The sequence below is a fragment of the Jaculus jaculus genome, chromosome 1 (assembly GCF_020740685.1).
Source record: "Jaculus jaculus isolate mJacJac1 chromosome 1, mJacJac1.mat.Y.cur, whole genome shotgun sequence".
NCBI classification, from domain to species: domain Eukaryota; kingdom Metazoa; phylum Chordata; class Mammalia; order Rodentia; family Dipodidae; genus Jaculus; species Jaculus jaculus.
The window spans coordinates 266,490,788-266,505,612 of record NC_059102.1 but is presented as its reverse complement, the minus strand read 5'-3'; the positions used below and the strand labels follow the sequence as shown (position 1 = coordinate 266,505,612).

At 44.2% G+C, this 14,825-nt stretch overlaps 1 protein-coding gene across 6 annotated transcripts in view; it reads right to left on the bottom strand.

Moving 5' to 3' along the window:
• The window catches only part of Wwox (WW domain containing oxidoreductase), a 1,097,314-nt gene that overhangs the window by 1,022,790 nt on the left and 59,699 nt on the right, over window positions 1–14,825 (bottom strand). For all 6 annotated transcript variants that reach the window (XM_045140876.1, XM_045140880.1, XM_045140889.1 and 3 more), the window contains exon 5: window positions 3,027–3,133. In XM_045140876.1, the coding sequence (XP_044996811.1) occupies window positions 3,027–3,133 (107 nt within the window). The remainder of the gene's footprint in view (window positions 1–3,026; window positions 3,134–14,825) is intronic.

The following is a 14,825-nucleotide window of genomic DNA, read 5'->3' as shown; positions in this document are numbered from 1 at the left end:
CAGTCCCCAAAAAGCTTCATAAAAGGATGACCCCTCCTCCCTCCCCCCAATGCAGCAGTGCTAAGAGGTATGGGAAAGCTAACTAGATCACAGGGGCTCTGAGTTCACCAGTGGATGCATCCCAAATTGATTCCTAATTTAATGGCATTCTTAGGAGGTGGAAATGAGGAGGGTGAGCCTTCATGAAAACAGATCACTGGGGTCCTAGAAAGATATATCTTATCTGTAGTCTCTCTCTCTACCTCACTCTCTCCCTCCCTCTCTCCTTTCTTACCTCCCTCTACCTTCTCTCCCTAGTCCCCCACCCCCTCTGTCCACAAGCCCATATGGTTTTCCTCACCACAGACCTAAAAGCAATGGTGTCAGGCATCCATGGACTGAAGCCTCTGAAAAATGAGCCAAAGTAAAAGCTTCTATGATAAAGTCAGAAATTTTATTCTGTGAGGCAAGCTCTGGCCAGGCCCAAAGTTGGTTTACATGCACTAATAAGAAAAGATTTTCTGGGGCTGGAGAGATGGCTTAGCGGTTAAGCGCTTGCCTGTGAAGCCTAAGGACCCCGGTTCGAGGCTCGGTTCCCCAGGTCCCACGTTAGCCAGATGCACAAGGGGGCGCATGCATCTGGAGTTCATTTGCAGAGGCGGGAAGCCCTGGTGCACCCATTCTCTCTCTCTCTCCCTCTATCTGTCTTTCTCTCTGTGTCTGTCGCTCTCAAATAGAAAAAAAGAAAAGAAAAGATTTTCTGTCGTGCTAAGTGAAAAGATCAAAGCACAAAAAGGTGTGTGATAAGACTTTACCATTATATACAAATGTTTTCTACAAGAATACACAAGAATGATTAATATGTATACCTATGAAGGACTTTCACTTTTTACTTTTCATTCTCCACAAACATGTAAATCAGGTCATATATTACCATTTGTTCTCTTTTATGTCTCTAAAGTTCTAATAGAGGGTATTACTTTTTAACTTTAAAACATTTGAAGATAAGAAAAAAATGGGGGGCTGGAGAGATGGCTTAGCAGTTAAGTGCTTGCCTGTGGAGCCTAAGGACCCTGGTTCAAGGCTTGACTCCCCAGGACCCACGTTATCCAGATGCACAAGGGGGCACACGCATCTGGAGTTCGTTTGCAGTGACTGGAAGCCCTGGCATACCCATTCTCTCTATATATCTGCCTCTTTCTCTCTCTCTCTCTCTCTCTGTCACTCTCAAATAAATAAATAAAAATGAACAAAATAAATTTTTTAAAAAAGGGCCCAAAATAATGAATCCAGTGAGTTCAAGAAGTTCTTCTAAAATACACTGAATCTGAAATATTGCATAGGAAATATACTGGGTATAAACACAAATTCCTCTTTACATTCAGAACTTTTCAGCAAAGAACACTAGAAATGTTAAGCAAATGATCTATTTCTTCAGAAGGCAAGAAATCTTTTAGCACTAAGAAAATGAAAACAGCCTTGGCAAGGATCATCAGCCCCTCCATGCTCTAGCCTAACCACCCAGGACCATCTTCCCCTCCACTGTAGACTCTGCTACCCATGTGTCCCTTCTCCACGCCCTCCATGCTCTTTCTCGAGATCTCTGCTTAGTCAATATTTTTGTCCTCAGGGGCTCTTAATGTATCCCAGTTCCCTGGCAGTATCAACACCATGCTACCGCTCATAATTCTTCAAGCTCATACTGACACCAATGACTGTGGTTAAATTTGTCTTCTGCCACAGGCCAAAAGCTCCATAGCCATGGTGGGAATGTTCACCTGTCTCTAGTAATATTTCCAAGCACCTGTCACAGTCATATACTTCATAAATGTTACTGAACAAGTGCCTGAATGAATACAGGCCATAGCTTAACTGGAGCCCAATGATTATGTTTTTAAAAAATTCATCTTCTGGGGCTGAAGAGATGGTTTAGTGGCTAAGGTGTTTGCCTACAAAGCCAAAGGATCCCAGTTCGGCTCTCCAGGACCCATGTAAGCCATACGCACACGGGGACACGTGCATCTGGAGTTCATTTGCAATGGTTAGTGGCTCTGGTGTGCCCATTCTCTCTTTCTCTCTCTCAAATAAATAAATAAAATATATTTTTAAAAAATTCATCTGCTCATATTACCATCCAGCTCAAACCTTCTACTGTCTTTCTTCCCACCATCTCTGAGACCCTAGGAGGCACTTCCATCCATACCACCACCTTTACCTCTTCCACCTCCTTCCCCTTTCATTCAGCTCCAGCCACACCATCTTTCCCAATCACCTTCAAATGCTCCAGGCCCATCCCTACCTCTGAGTCTTTGTGCATGTTGTTTGAACTGCTATGAACCCATCTCCCCTCAGGGTGGCATAGTTTACCTCTTTACATCATTCAGGTCCCAAATCAAATGCCACAAGGCTAGAAGGATCTCTGTGGACCGCCCTACCTAAAGCAGCTGAGGCTGTGGACACCCAGTCCTACTCTGCCTTACTGGTCTTTATCATCTTACCGCCACATGCTACAGCAAAAACTAAACTGGATTATCCCTTTATGGTCTATTTCTCCTACCTCAAGGGTAAGCCCACGAGGGCAAAAGTTTGTTTTGTTGGGTGCTACGTCCATAGTCTCAAGGGCACTGCCAATCCTCAATAAATGTCCATGCACAGATACAGCAACACCAATATCCACACACAGGGAAAAACACAAGGGGAAAAAAACAGCAACAGGGTCAAAACCTATTCCTTTCTAGTCCATAAAACCTCCTGGCTGCATTCATGGGTGTTAACCACATTTTATTTCTCTTAATAAATGATTTTAATAAGAAAACACACTCAGAGCTCCAAGCAACAAGGCAGCTGATGTTGACAGGGAGCTCTGAGCAAGCGCGTGGATAGCAGGCTTGCCGGCCTTCCATCATCAAGTAGACGGTGCGAAGAGGACTTTAAAATAAAGACAGTATTCCAAGAGCAATAAACTTTATGCACAGCGCTAAAGCCTCCATGTGTTTAGCCTGGCGTGTGCATCTGGCAATTAGGAAACAAAACAGTCAAGTGCTTACCCACTCTTCCAGAATGCGGGACACTGCTTCGCTGGCTCTCATCATGTTCCTACAGGCCAGGATCACGTGTGCACCATGGAGGGCAAAGGACTTGGCAGTTTCAAACCCTACGGTTGCAAGGAAATTCATCATTAGAAAAGACAGCATCAACATAGGCATCGTGCTGAACAGCCTGTGCTGGACACCATCTGCATAGTCCTAGTGATTCGCAGTCAGAGGTGACTTTGTCCCTGAGGGGACAAAATATCATGTCTGGAGATGTTTACAGTGAGCAAAAGTGTGGAGTGGAGTGCCACTGGCATTTAGTGAGCAAAAGGCCAAGAAGATGACAACCTCTCATGATACACAGGAGAGCCCCTGCCAAAGAAAATCACTGGCCCCTGCAAGTCAACAGCATGAGCTGAAGAAAACCTGCTCTATGGCTACATTGATTTCAAAAATGAAGGCCGAGCCATGGAAGGGCTCTTGGTGTAGCCAGCCATGTCACCACCAACTAGGTAATGACTTGGTAAAGGTAAGGACGCTGAGTGATTCCAGAGATGGTGACCCACATCTCCTCGATCCCTTCCCTCTTACCTTCCTGCTGAGAACTAACATGGTTCTAAAGTTTATCATATACAGGTGTGAAGGCAGGCATACACATGCGCATGCTTGTTACAAAGTATGAGAGAAGTGCAGTGCATTTTCCAAGATTTAGAAAAGCTGAAGAGTCAGTATTTAGCAGGGTTTGTTGCCCCCATTTTCCCAAGTCCCATTCCAGTGCCTCAAGTAGTAAGTAGCTGAGAACATGCAGAAGCAGGCTGGGCTTGTGGCACTTGTACAAGGACAGGAAGACAGAAAGGTAAGCTCAGGGTCCACTAAAAAAAGAGGGTCCAAGCCAGGTGTGGTGGTGCACACCTTTAATCTCAGCACTTGAGAGGCAGAGGTAGGAGGATTGCCCAGAGTTTGAGGCCACCCTGAGACAACACAGTGAATTCCATGTCAGCCTGAGTTAAAGTGAGACCCTACCTCAAAAACAAAAACAAAAACAAAACAAACCAACAAAAAAAAAAAGAGGGTCCAGATCAATACACCAACCTTTGGTCAGGATCATAAAGGCTGACTGGTAAAACATTTGCCCCCCAGGCATGAGTCCCAGAGTTCAGACATAGCAGCATGCATCTATAATCCCAGCTATGGTAAAGGGCCACGTAGGGAACAGGTATGGTGAGACGGGAAGCAGAGAGGGAAGAATGCTCAGAAGCTAGTGGGCCAGCTAGTGAGGCAGATGTCAAGAGATGCTGCCTGAAAGAAGGTGGAAGGTGAGGACTAACACCCAAGGTTTTCCTCTGATCTACCTCCATGTGGGCACCATGGCATGCACATACCCATACTCACACACCTAAACACACACAAAAAGATGAAATAATAAAAAATACAAAGGTTGTAAAGAGGGTAGACTTTACATTTTGCCAAGTGTCCTTACATAAATAGTTCTATCTAACATCTATATATAGTTAGCTTCAAGCTCACCAAGTATACATAAGTATATATAGCTTTTTTAAAAAAAATATTTATTTGTAAGCAGAAAGAGAGAAAGGGGGGGAGAGAATTGGCATGCCACTGCAAATGACCTGTAGATGCATGTGCCACTTTGTATAACTGGCTTTATGTGGACACTGGGGAATAGAACCTGGGCCATCAGGCTTTGTAAGCAAGTGCTTTAACTGCTGATCCATCTCTCCAGCCCTATATATAGCTTTTTGCATATTGTTTTTCAAGTTTTAAAATAGTACAACAAAATATTAATAAAAAGGAATACAGATTCTACATGCCCTAAAATGATCTTAAGATACAGTAAACAACTTCAGGACAGTAAGATTAAGTTTTGAAAAAAAAAAAATGCCCTTAGAAAAACACTACCAAAAATAAAAAAACTGTCATGAAAATAAGTATGAAAATTGAAAAGTTATGCATATTTAATTATATTGAACCCATATCACAAAACCGTCTCAAAAATTAATGCCAAACAGAGGTAGGAGGATCACCATGAGTTCGAGGCCACCCTGAGACTTCATAGTGAATTTCAGGTCAGCCTGAGCTAGAGTGAGACCCTACCTAAAAAAAAAAAAAAAAAAATTAATGCCAAAAGTGATGGGGAAGAGCCAAAAGAGAGGGGGAGAGAAAGATGGGATCTAATTCCAGAGATGATCACCAACCGCTGCTCTACACTATACATGCCACATTTTGGAAGCTCTGGTAGAAGAGCATGTAGAGAATAGTGCAACAAAAAGAAACCGACTCAACTGGCAAGGTCAGCATTGTAATTGACCCCAGTCCACGTCAGATGACCCTGAGTGACAGACTGCAAGGCAAGAGTACCTTGTGTAGAAAGCTGGAGCATCGTTATCTTGCCGATGCTCCATGGGAAAGAACCTAGTGGAGCTCACTCCTCCGCATCACCTCCACTGAACCAACGTGCATGAAGACTAGTCTGTTTACATAAGCCAGCACTCAAGGACAGTCCCTTCAAGCACAGAGGAACTCTCTAACTCGGGAGCTCGATGCACCTGAGAGGACACCAGCTGTGACCATTTTACAAGCCATGTGATCTAAGGTCACAACATTAACTGATCTTAAACGCCAGTATCTATTCTATAAGGTGGAAAATAAGTGGTAACTATATATTATGAGCCATGGCAGAAAACACACTTCAGTTGCCTGCTCTTTGCACAATTCTTGGTGTGAGTACTGTCTCTTCTGTGATGTGCATGGTGTGCCCCATACAACTATCACTATGACTATAAAGCTCAAATCCCCTCCTAGATTTGCTCCTAACAGCAACCCAACGATGGGATCACTTCACTGTCAACCAGATCTCAGAGAACTCAACTGCAGGTCCCATGGCTCTGACACTTTCTTGAGCTTCATTGTTGAAACTGCCTAACATATTTTATCATAGTTTGCCAAATTCTGTATTCCAAAATATGCACTTACATCACCTAAGGATGACCTCTGACACTGCATCACCCACATGAAATGCACAAAAGATTCTGACTCTGAAATATGCAACATCAAAATGTACTTCTCTCTGGTGTGCATACTCAAGTATCGCTGAGCCACGAGGCAAGACGATGATAATCTGAGCTGCACGCATTTGCACGCCGATGCCACCATCTCCTCTGACCTCCAGTGATCAACGCGTACCTCCACCCTTTCAGAAAACAGACAGGAGCCGGGCATGGTGGTGCAGGAATGGCAGAGGTAGGAGGATCACCATGAGTTCAAGGCCCTGAGACTACCTAGTGAATTCTAGGTCAGCCTGGGCTAAAGTGAAACCCTACTCAAAAAAAAAAGAAAAAAAAGAAAAAAGAAAAAAGAAAAAAGAAAAAGAAAACAGACAGGACAGCAGAGTTCGTAACGAAAGGACTGGGACAAAATCTCACTGATCCACGTGACCCCTCCCTCACTGTGGCTGGTGAAATGATGACACCATCCGCAGGCAGCAACAAGGGGACAATACCGTCACCTGTAATGAGGACCTGACGTATTCAAAGATCTTGGAGAATGTGGAAGAGTCTATGTCCCGATGAATCTTCAAAGTCAAAACAATAACTGGAAATATTTTCTCATCACTGGGCATTCAAAGGGGAAAAAATCTTGTAGGAAAATAGAAAAGATGGTGGAAACAATTCACAGCCATTTCTTAAAACTTCTTATTTGAGCTAAGATCTTGCCATACATCCCTGTGGCCCAAGCCGGCTTTGCACTGTGATCTTCCTGCCTCCACCTCCGAGTGCTGGGATTTCAAGTATGCGCTGCACACCAAGCACCCAAGCACATCAGTGATGGGTGGGGGAGCACCAGCATCATGAAAGGCCAGGAGGAGCTGGGCCTTGTTTATCCACCTCCGGGTCAACAGAAAACTACCTGGGCTCTCTGCCTGTCCATCACTGCACCCGGTAGGACTCAATACACATATCCAGGAGGACTGAATGGTTTCTGCAGGCTGCTAACAGACCACAGTACTGTATTATTCTGAAATAACCTACCGTCTTTTGAGGGACCTCAAACTGCCTTTTTAATAACAAATACATTTTAAAATCCTGTGAAACAACTGTAGTTCTGAATGATACCGTGTACAAATCTGCAGGGAGAAAACATACCCTTTTTCTTGTCACCTTTTATTTTCCCAAGCAAACCCGCTAAGTCAGGCTATCTCACTTGACAAAATAACCTGCAGCAAAGAATCATTCATTACCAAAAGCACTACATCTAGCCTGATGGCAGCAACAGGCTTCAGGCAGAAGCTTGAGTCTTCTCTTCCCCAGATAATTCCTGACTGGAGCTGTGGCTGCACCATCTGTCTCTGTGTCTTGGAAAGTTATTCTCTGGGCCTTACATCTCCCTTTATCTACCGAAAGCATTACACACAGCTAGTCTCCTTGTCAAAGCTGCAATAGACAAATCCATTTTCTAATCCTTTACAACTGCCTTTGGAGCAAAACAAGGCAGGGATATTTCAAAAGATGATGGTTTAACAGGAAGGACAATAACACTTTTATAGTAAACCAGATCTCCAGAGTATGGACTTTTATAAAATAAAATAAAAAAGTTTAATAATGTTACCTACCACTAAGTCCTGGATAAAGCCCATGAGAATAGCATCCCTCACTCTTGTAATAGTGCAGCTGATGGCCAGCTTCATTAGCTAAATGTAGTAGTGCTAAGCCAATTCTGCCCAGTGCCAAAGTTGGTGCGAAATAATGAAGGCAATGGTTTACTAAATTTAATAACCTGATTCATCTTATAAAAAATTAACTTTATGACAATGTTTAAATTAAACCAGCTTAACTGCATGGAGATGGCAAGAGTGACACAAAAGAATATTGAAAGCTAATAATATAAAGAAAATAAATAGAGGAGGACATTTTATTTTATTTATTATTATTGATGGGGTCGAGGTAGGGTCTTACTCTAGCCCAGACTGACCTGGAATTCACTATGTAGTCTCAGGATGGCCTCGAACTCTTGGCAATCCTCCTACCCCTACCTCCCGAGTGCTGGGATTAAAGGCATATGCCACCACGCCCGGATAAGGAGGACATTTTAAAACAACGTACAATATCAGTTGTCTAGTGCTTGTTACCTGAAATCCAATCAGGAAAGCTAAGTGGCCATAGGGAGCTTAATATCCCACTGTCTCTTGTTTAAAGCTTTAAATACATTCAAGTGCTATAAAATGAAAAACTGTAACCCAAAAATTAAATGCCCAGTTGCTTTGTATTAGTTTCATTCTATGGAATAGAAGTCCCTCCCTCCCTACTGTTTTTTAAAATTATTTATTTATTTATTTGAGAGCGACAGACACAGAGAGAAAGACAGATAGAGGGAGAGAGAGAGAATGGGCGCGCCAGGGCTTCCAGACTCTGCAAACGAACTCCAGATGCGTGTGCCCCCTTGTGCATCTGGCTAACGTGGGACCTGGGGAACCGAGCCTCAAACTGGGGTCCTTAGGCTTCACAGGCAAGCGCTTAACCGCTAAGCCATCTCTCCAGCCCCCTCCCTACTTTTTTGTCCACAATTCTTCTCTCTTTCTTTGCCTCCCACCTATTTTCTTCTTTCCTGTTCCTTACTAATTGAATTAGTTGCTGGTATTACCATATTGGGAGAACACACAGGCCAAGTTTAGCCAGCCAAACATCTCTGAATGGGTTTCTCATGGGAACATCCTGGAGGCCCATCCCTACTTGGCAATAGCCAAGTGACTGAGGAGCCACTGCCAAATAGAAATGAAGTTTAGCTTCTCAAATCAGCCACAGTCAACCATCACCCATACTGTTGGCATTACCCAGCAGGCTACTACAGCCAGTAGACACATTATCCAATATGCTAGAGACAAGGTCTTGCTGTGTAACCCAGGCTTGCCTATAACTCATAACCCTCCTCTTTCAACCTCCTAAGTAATAGAATTAAGAGGCATGCACCACCAGCCTCACTTCCAAAATCTTCAAAGATATTCCCTGTTGAACTGCTCGAAAGGTCACTCAAGTCAAGCTCTGCACTGCCAAACACACGCTCAGGATCCAGGCCTTGGAGCTCAGCTTTCTACAGACAGACAGGCACAGGGGTGACAAGTCAGGGACCTGCATGTGTAGCGATCTGTGGTGCAAACTCCCAAATGCCACTGTGTGGCTGCATAAACTGTGGGCCAAGAACTCCATGAATATTGAATGAGATAAAGATTAGGCAGGCAAGCAACAATGCAGCATGCAGGACAAAGAAAAAAAAAAAAACAGGCTGCTGAGAAGCCCCATGGGAATGCAGGGAAGATGGAGACAAAACACCCATGTAGACACCCTAGGAAAAGTTATTATTACCTTCAGTTGTCATGCACATCATGGACTAAGGGAAGACAAGTAAATTTTCACTTAGCAGCCAACAGGAGACAAGAAACCATCCTATGCTGGATAGCTAAATGGATAAATCAAAAACACACAAAAATGTTGGGTATGGGCTGGAGAGATGGCTCAGCAGTTAAAGGCACTTGCTTGCAAAGAATGAAGGCTTGGATTCAGTTCCCCAGAATCCCACATATAGCCAGATACACAAAGCATCATGTGTGTCTTGAGTTTATTTGTAGAGGCAATAAACCTTTGGCATGCCCATTCCCATTCTCCTTCTCTCACCCCCTCCTTACAAATGAATAAATAAAATTATTTTTTTTAATGCTGGGTATAGTAGCCTCACCTTTGTAATACCAGTGCTAGGGAGGAGGAGACAAGTGGATCCCTGGGGCATGCTGGCCAGCCTGTCTAACCTAAAGGCCAGCTCTAAGCCAATGATGGCATCTGGAAGGAATAACACCTGTAGTTGTTCTCGATAAGCACATGAATTCGCGTGTATGTAGACCCACACACACATGTGCACCCACAAACATGATCCTGAACACACATATACGGTATGACATATTTAATAATAGAATTTACAAAAATTAGAAAAATGCTTGGGAAACAAAAACTACCTATATCTAGGCTTAAAGATATATACAGGTAGGTCTTTGATTGCCCCTTGGACCATGGGTGGAGCTGTCTACTCATTTACACTGACAGGAAAGGCATGCGGTGGGTCTCTCTGTATGGTGGTAAAGTGGCATAAGACAGGTGGCCATAGAGAATAAGACTGCCTAGGAGCCGGGATAGATGAGAAGAGGGTTGCCTACAGATTCCTAAGGCACAATACACAAGGGTGGAAAGTCCCAAAGATCCTGACGAAGCTCCCACAGATGTAGGTGCAAAGGACAGGGCAGTTTCTTTCCCTCTATGCCAGGCAGGAGGTTTGAAATTTTTAATTTCCTCCATATTTTGGATATACTTGGACAATGTCCCCATTTACTGTAAATTATGGTTTTAATTATCATTTTTATTAAGATGCCCAAAGGAGATGGGGCTTACAACACCCATAATTTCTAATGGGTTGTTGTTATTAATTTATAATTGTGAAACACTGGAGACAAATGGTACTTGTAACTGTACACCATTAAAAGACCACATAGATGGTGATCCACCTCCCCACATACACCTACCCACACCAAGAATGCACCCGGCAACGTCCTCTCTGGAGACCCCTGATGTAAAGGGTAGGAAGATGAGCCCAAGTCTTCCAGCTAGAGTTACATTTAGGGGCAGTTTTTATATAGAAGCCACTAACTTGGACTGTGCGTGCAGCTCAGTGGTAGAGTGCTTGTCCAGCAAGGGTAAAACTGTTGGTTCAATCTCTAACACTGAAGAAAAATAAGTAACCAACAGGAGCATTAGGGAATGTGACTTTTTCCTATATCCTCCTAAATGTATAAGGACCATACCTCCCAAACTGATCTGATTAATGTAAATGAAATTAAAGTGACACGACATTGACCGTGACATTGAAATTCATGTCTCCTGAGGCATTTCAGATGAAGTCCTGAGACATGCAGTCATCACAACTATTGGGTCAATGCCACACAATGACAGTGACCGGATAATCCATGCCACTCATTCTGTAGTTATTTTAATTGCCTGCAAGATCACATTTACTTTCCACCCCATTTCAATTACATAGTTCTGACTTCCAAAGAGTTTGATACATCACTCTCCCTAAACACAATCCACACCTGCCAACTCTTAAGAAATTACAAACTATGCAAGTCTCCCCAGGGGAAAATAAGTCAAAACTAGCTCTGCTTTGAAACACAGGCATCATATGCAGTGAGCAGCAACGTCCTTTTAGAGCTTCCTAATACCCCTTACCACATGACAATGTTTCCAATGCAGTCACCTAAAAGAAAGATAACAATGTCAATCCAAGAGATGAGGATACGGAAGTAGGAAGTAAGGCTGTTCACATGAAATGTCTTTTATTAAATCTCAACAGGCTGTATGCATCCCTGTGCTTGGGGCAGTACAAGACTGTGTTAGTGTTACAATGCCAGATGATAAATTCCAAATGATTGAGTGAGCTCTCTCAAGAGGCAAGACTGACCCCAGGCTGGCTACTAGTGCTGCCACTGTGCTGGGTGAATAAGTTCTCATTTGACCTGCAAGTGACAGTCCTGGTTAGAGATCACAGTGAGAAAGGTGCCCAAAGTTACCATTAGCACAGTCCTCGACAGGCCCAACGAAGACACATTCTGAAGGGCAAGGAGACTAATTCTGTGGGGGATGAGACTCCTGCACAAATGGTGGAAGAGCCTATAAATTGCCCCAGCATCTCTGAGGGCAACTGGGGCACACCCGTCATATTTTAAATGGGTATGCATTTTGGCCCAGGTATTCCATGACTGTGATAGTTAAGGTGTTGTCAACTTGATCTGTTTAGTAATCCACAGGCTGCTTCTAGGAAGGATCAACTAAAGGAGGAGGTCTTTCTCCCAGGGTGAGCCCTTCCCCCAGAGTGGGCGGCCCCGCTCAGAGAGGGACTTGATATAAGGAGGCTCTGGGTAGAAGAGTTCCCTCTTTCCTTCCTTCCTTCCACTTGGCTGCCGGAGCTGCTCCCTACCTTCTAGCGTGGATTGAAGACCAGTGTTGACTAAAGACCAACATCAACTGAAGACCCACGTGGATCAAAACCCAGCGGCTCCTCAGGAAGCCTCCAGGCTTTCTGGCACCATCTGCAGCACCAGGTCAGGACTGCTGAGGCATCTGGCCACGTGGACTGAGCAGCTACCAGGTTCGGTGATTCTCGGGCCTGCAACTGCTATTGGACTACTGTAAGCTGATCCAATAAATTCCCTTTTTAAAATAGTTCATTCTAGTAATTCTGTTCCTCTAGAGAACCCTGACAAATACAATGACCAACGACCTAGCCTACGAACAATCTCACCCTCATGTACAATAACGTGGGACAGCATTGTTTGCAACAGCCAAACACAAAAACTGCAATCAACTTACATGTCCATCAAGTAAACGAAGTCAACCAGATGGTATACACAGAATCAAATAATGGGTTGCCCTGATAAAGAATGAGGTAGGGACCAGGGAGATGGTGCCTTCGTTAAAGGCACTTGCTGGCAAAGCCTGCCAGCCTGGGTTTAATTCCACAGTACCCACATAAAGCCAGACATGCCATTCTCTCTCTTTCCCTCTCTCTCTCTCTCTCTCTCTCTCTCTCTCTCTCTCATAAAAATAATAAAAATATTTCTCAAAGAATGAGGTGGAACGAGGCTGTGGATGCAGTGTAAGCGCTATGCAGCTTGCCGAGCAGGTGTGCAGAAGCCTCAGTGCTGCATAAGCCAAGTGCCTGGCACACACTTTCTGTCCAAGCGGGGAGGTGGAGGCGGAAGGACCAGAAGTTCAAGGTCACGTTGGGGAGATGGTTCAGTGGTTACTGTGAATCTGGTGTTCTGATCAGCTGTGCTGGATGCTCTGCCACCGGGAGCTGAATGGGTTCCCCAGAGGGTCATGGTGCTGTCGGTCGGGGAACGGGAGAGCAGGAAGCCTGGAGTTGTACTGGAACTGCTCAGCTGGTCCCACCCGTGTCTTGTTCAGCAGCTCCTCTGCTGTCTCCCTTCAGGTTTCCTGACTTTGTAAAAGGAGGCTGATGAGGTTGGAAAATCCCCTTGCTTGGTCTCTGCTTCTGCAGCTGGGTGCTGGGTGCTGGGTCTGCAAGCTCCTTGGGATTCTGGCCTTTCTGATAGATCTTAGTCTCTCCTGCTTCTCTGCTGTGGCTGATAAAAGTCTATGCACCTTCACTTTTCAGACAAAGAGTGCATTTTGCTGTGGTTTTGCTCAAATCCCTCCCTAGGCTGGATTGGTGTCTATGTAGTCATCTTTCCTGGAACCCTATCTTTTTTTTTGGTGAGAATAGGATCTAATGTATCCCAGGCTGGCCTTGAATTCACTCTGCAGCTAATGACCTTGCACTTCTGTGCGTACGTGTGTGTGTGTGTGTGTGTGTGTGTGTGTGTTCGTGTATATATTCCTGTTTGTGTCGATGTACACATATGCAGGTGTGTTTGTGTATGTGCATGTGTGTATGTCAGGTGTCTTCCTCGACCACTTTCCACTTTAGTTATACAGGCTAGGTTTCTCACTGAACCTGGAGCTTGCAGATTTGGTTAGTCTAGGTAGCTAGCTTACCCTGGACTTTAATGTGGGTACTGGAACACCAAGGTTTGGTCTTCAGGTTGCACATTAAGCATAAGTTTTTATCAGCCACAGTGGAGAAGCAGGAGAGACTAAGATCTATCAGAAAGGCCAGAATCCCAAGGAGCTTGGAGACCCAGCACCCAGCACCCAGTTGCCGAAGCAGAGACCAAGCAAGAGGATTTTCCAACCACATCAGCCTCCTTTTACAAAGTCAGGAAACCTGAAGGGAGACAGCAGAGGAGCTGCTGAGCAAGACACGGGTGGGACCAGCTGAGCAGTTCCAGTACAACTCCAGGCTTCCTTCACTCTCCCGTTCCCCGACCGACAGCACCCGACCCTCTGGGGAACACATGCAGATCCTGGCAGCAGGGCATCCAGCACAGCTGATTCACAGCACAACATGGAGGGGCTGAGGTGGGCACTCAGCATTGGTGAGATTGGAAGCCAATCCCAAAAGGTAACAAGGCCAACTGACAAAAAAGCACATACATAGGCCTCCATTGGATGTGCTAATCTCTCCATGTCAATATTGTGAAAATGTCAACCTTACCAAAAGCAATCCATACATTTAATGCAATCCCCATTAAAATTCCAATTGCTTTCTTCACAGAAATAGAAAAAAAATCCTAAAATTTATTTGGAAGCACAAAAAAACTCTGAATAGCCAAAACAATTTTGAGCAACAAAAATAAGACTGGTGGTATCACCATACCTGATTTTAAGCTATATTAAAAAGCCATAGTAACAAAAACAGCATGGTATTGGCAAAAAGACAGACATGTAGATCAATGGAACGGAATAGAGGACCCAGATGTTAATCCAGGCAGGTACAGCCATCTGATTTTTGACCAAAATGCCAAAAATATTCACTGGAGAAAAGACAGACTCTTCAACAAGTGGTGCTAGGAAAACTGGATGTCTATATGTAAAAGGATGAAAATAGATCCATGTCTTTCTCCATGTATAAGAATCAAATCCAAGTGGACCAGGGACATTAATATCAGACCTGAAACTCTTAAACTGCTCAAGGAAAAGGTAGGGGAAACCCTTCAACATATTAGCATAGGTAATGACTTTTTGAATATAACCCCAATTGCTCAGAAAATAAATCCACTCATCATCACTGGGGTTTCATGAAATTACAAAGCTTTTGTACAGCAAAGGACACTGTGACTAGAACAAAGAAACAACCTGC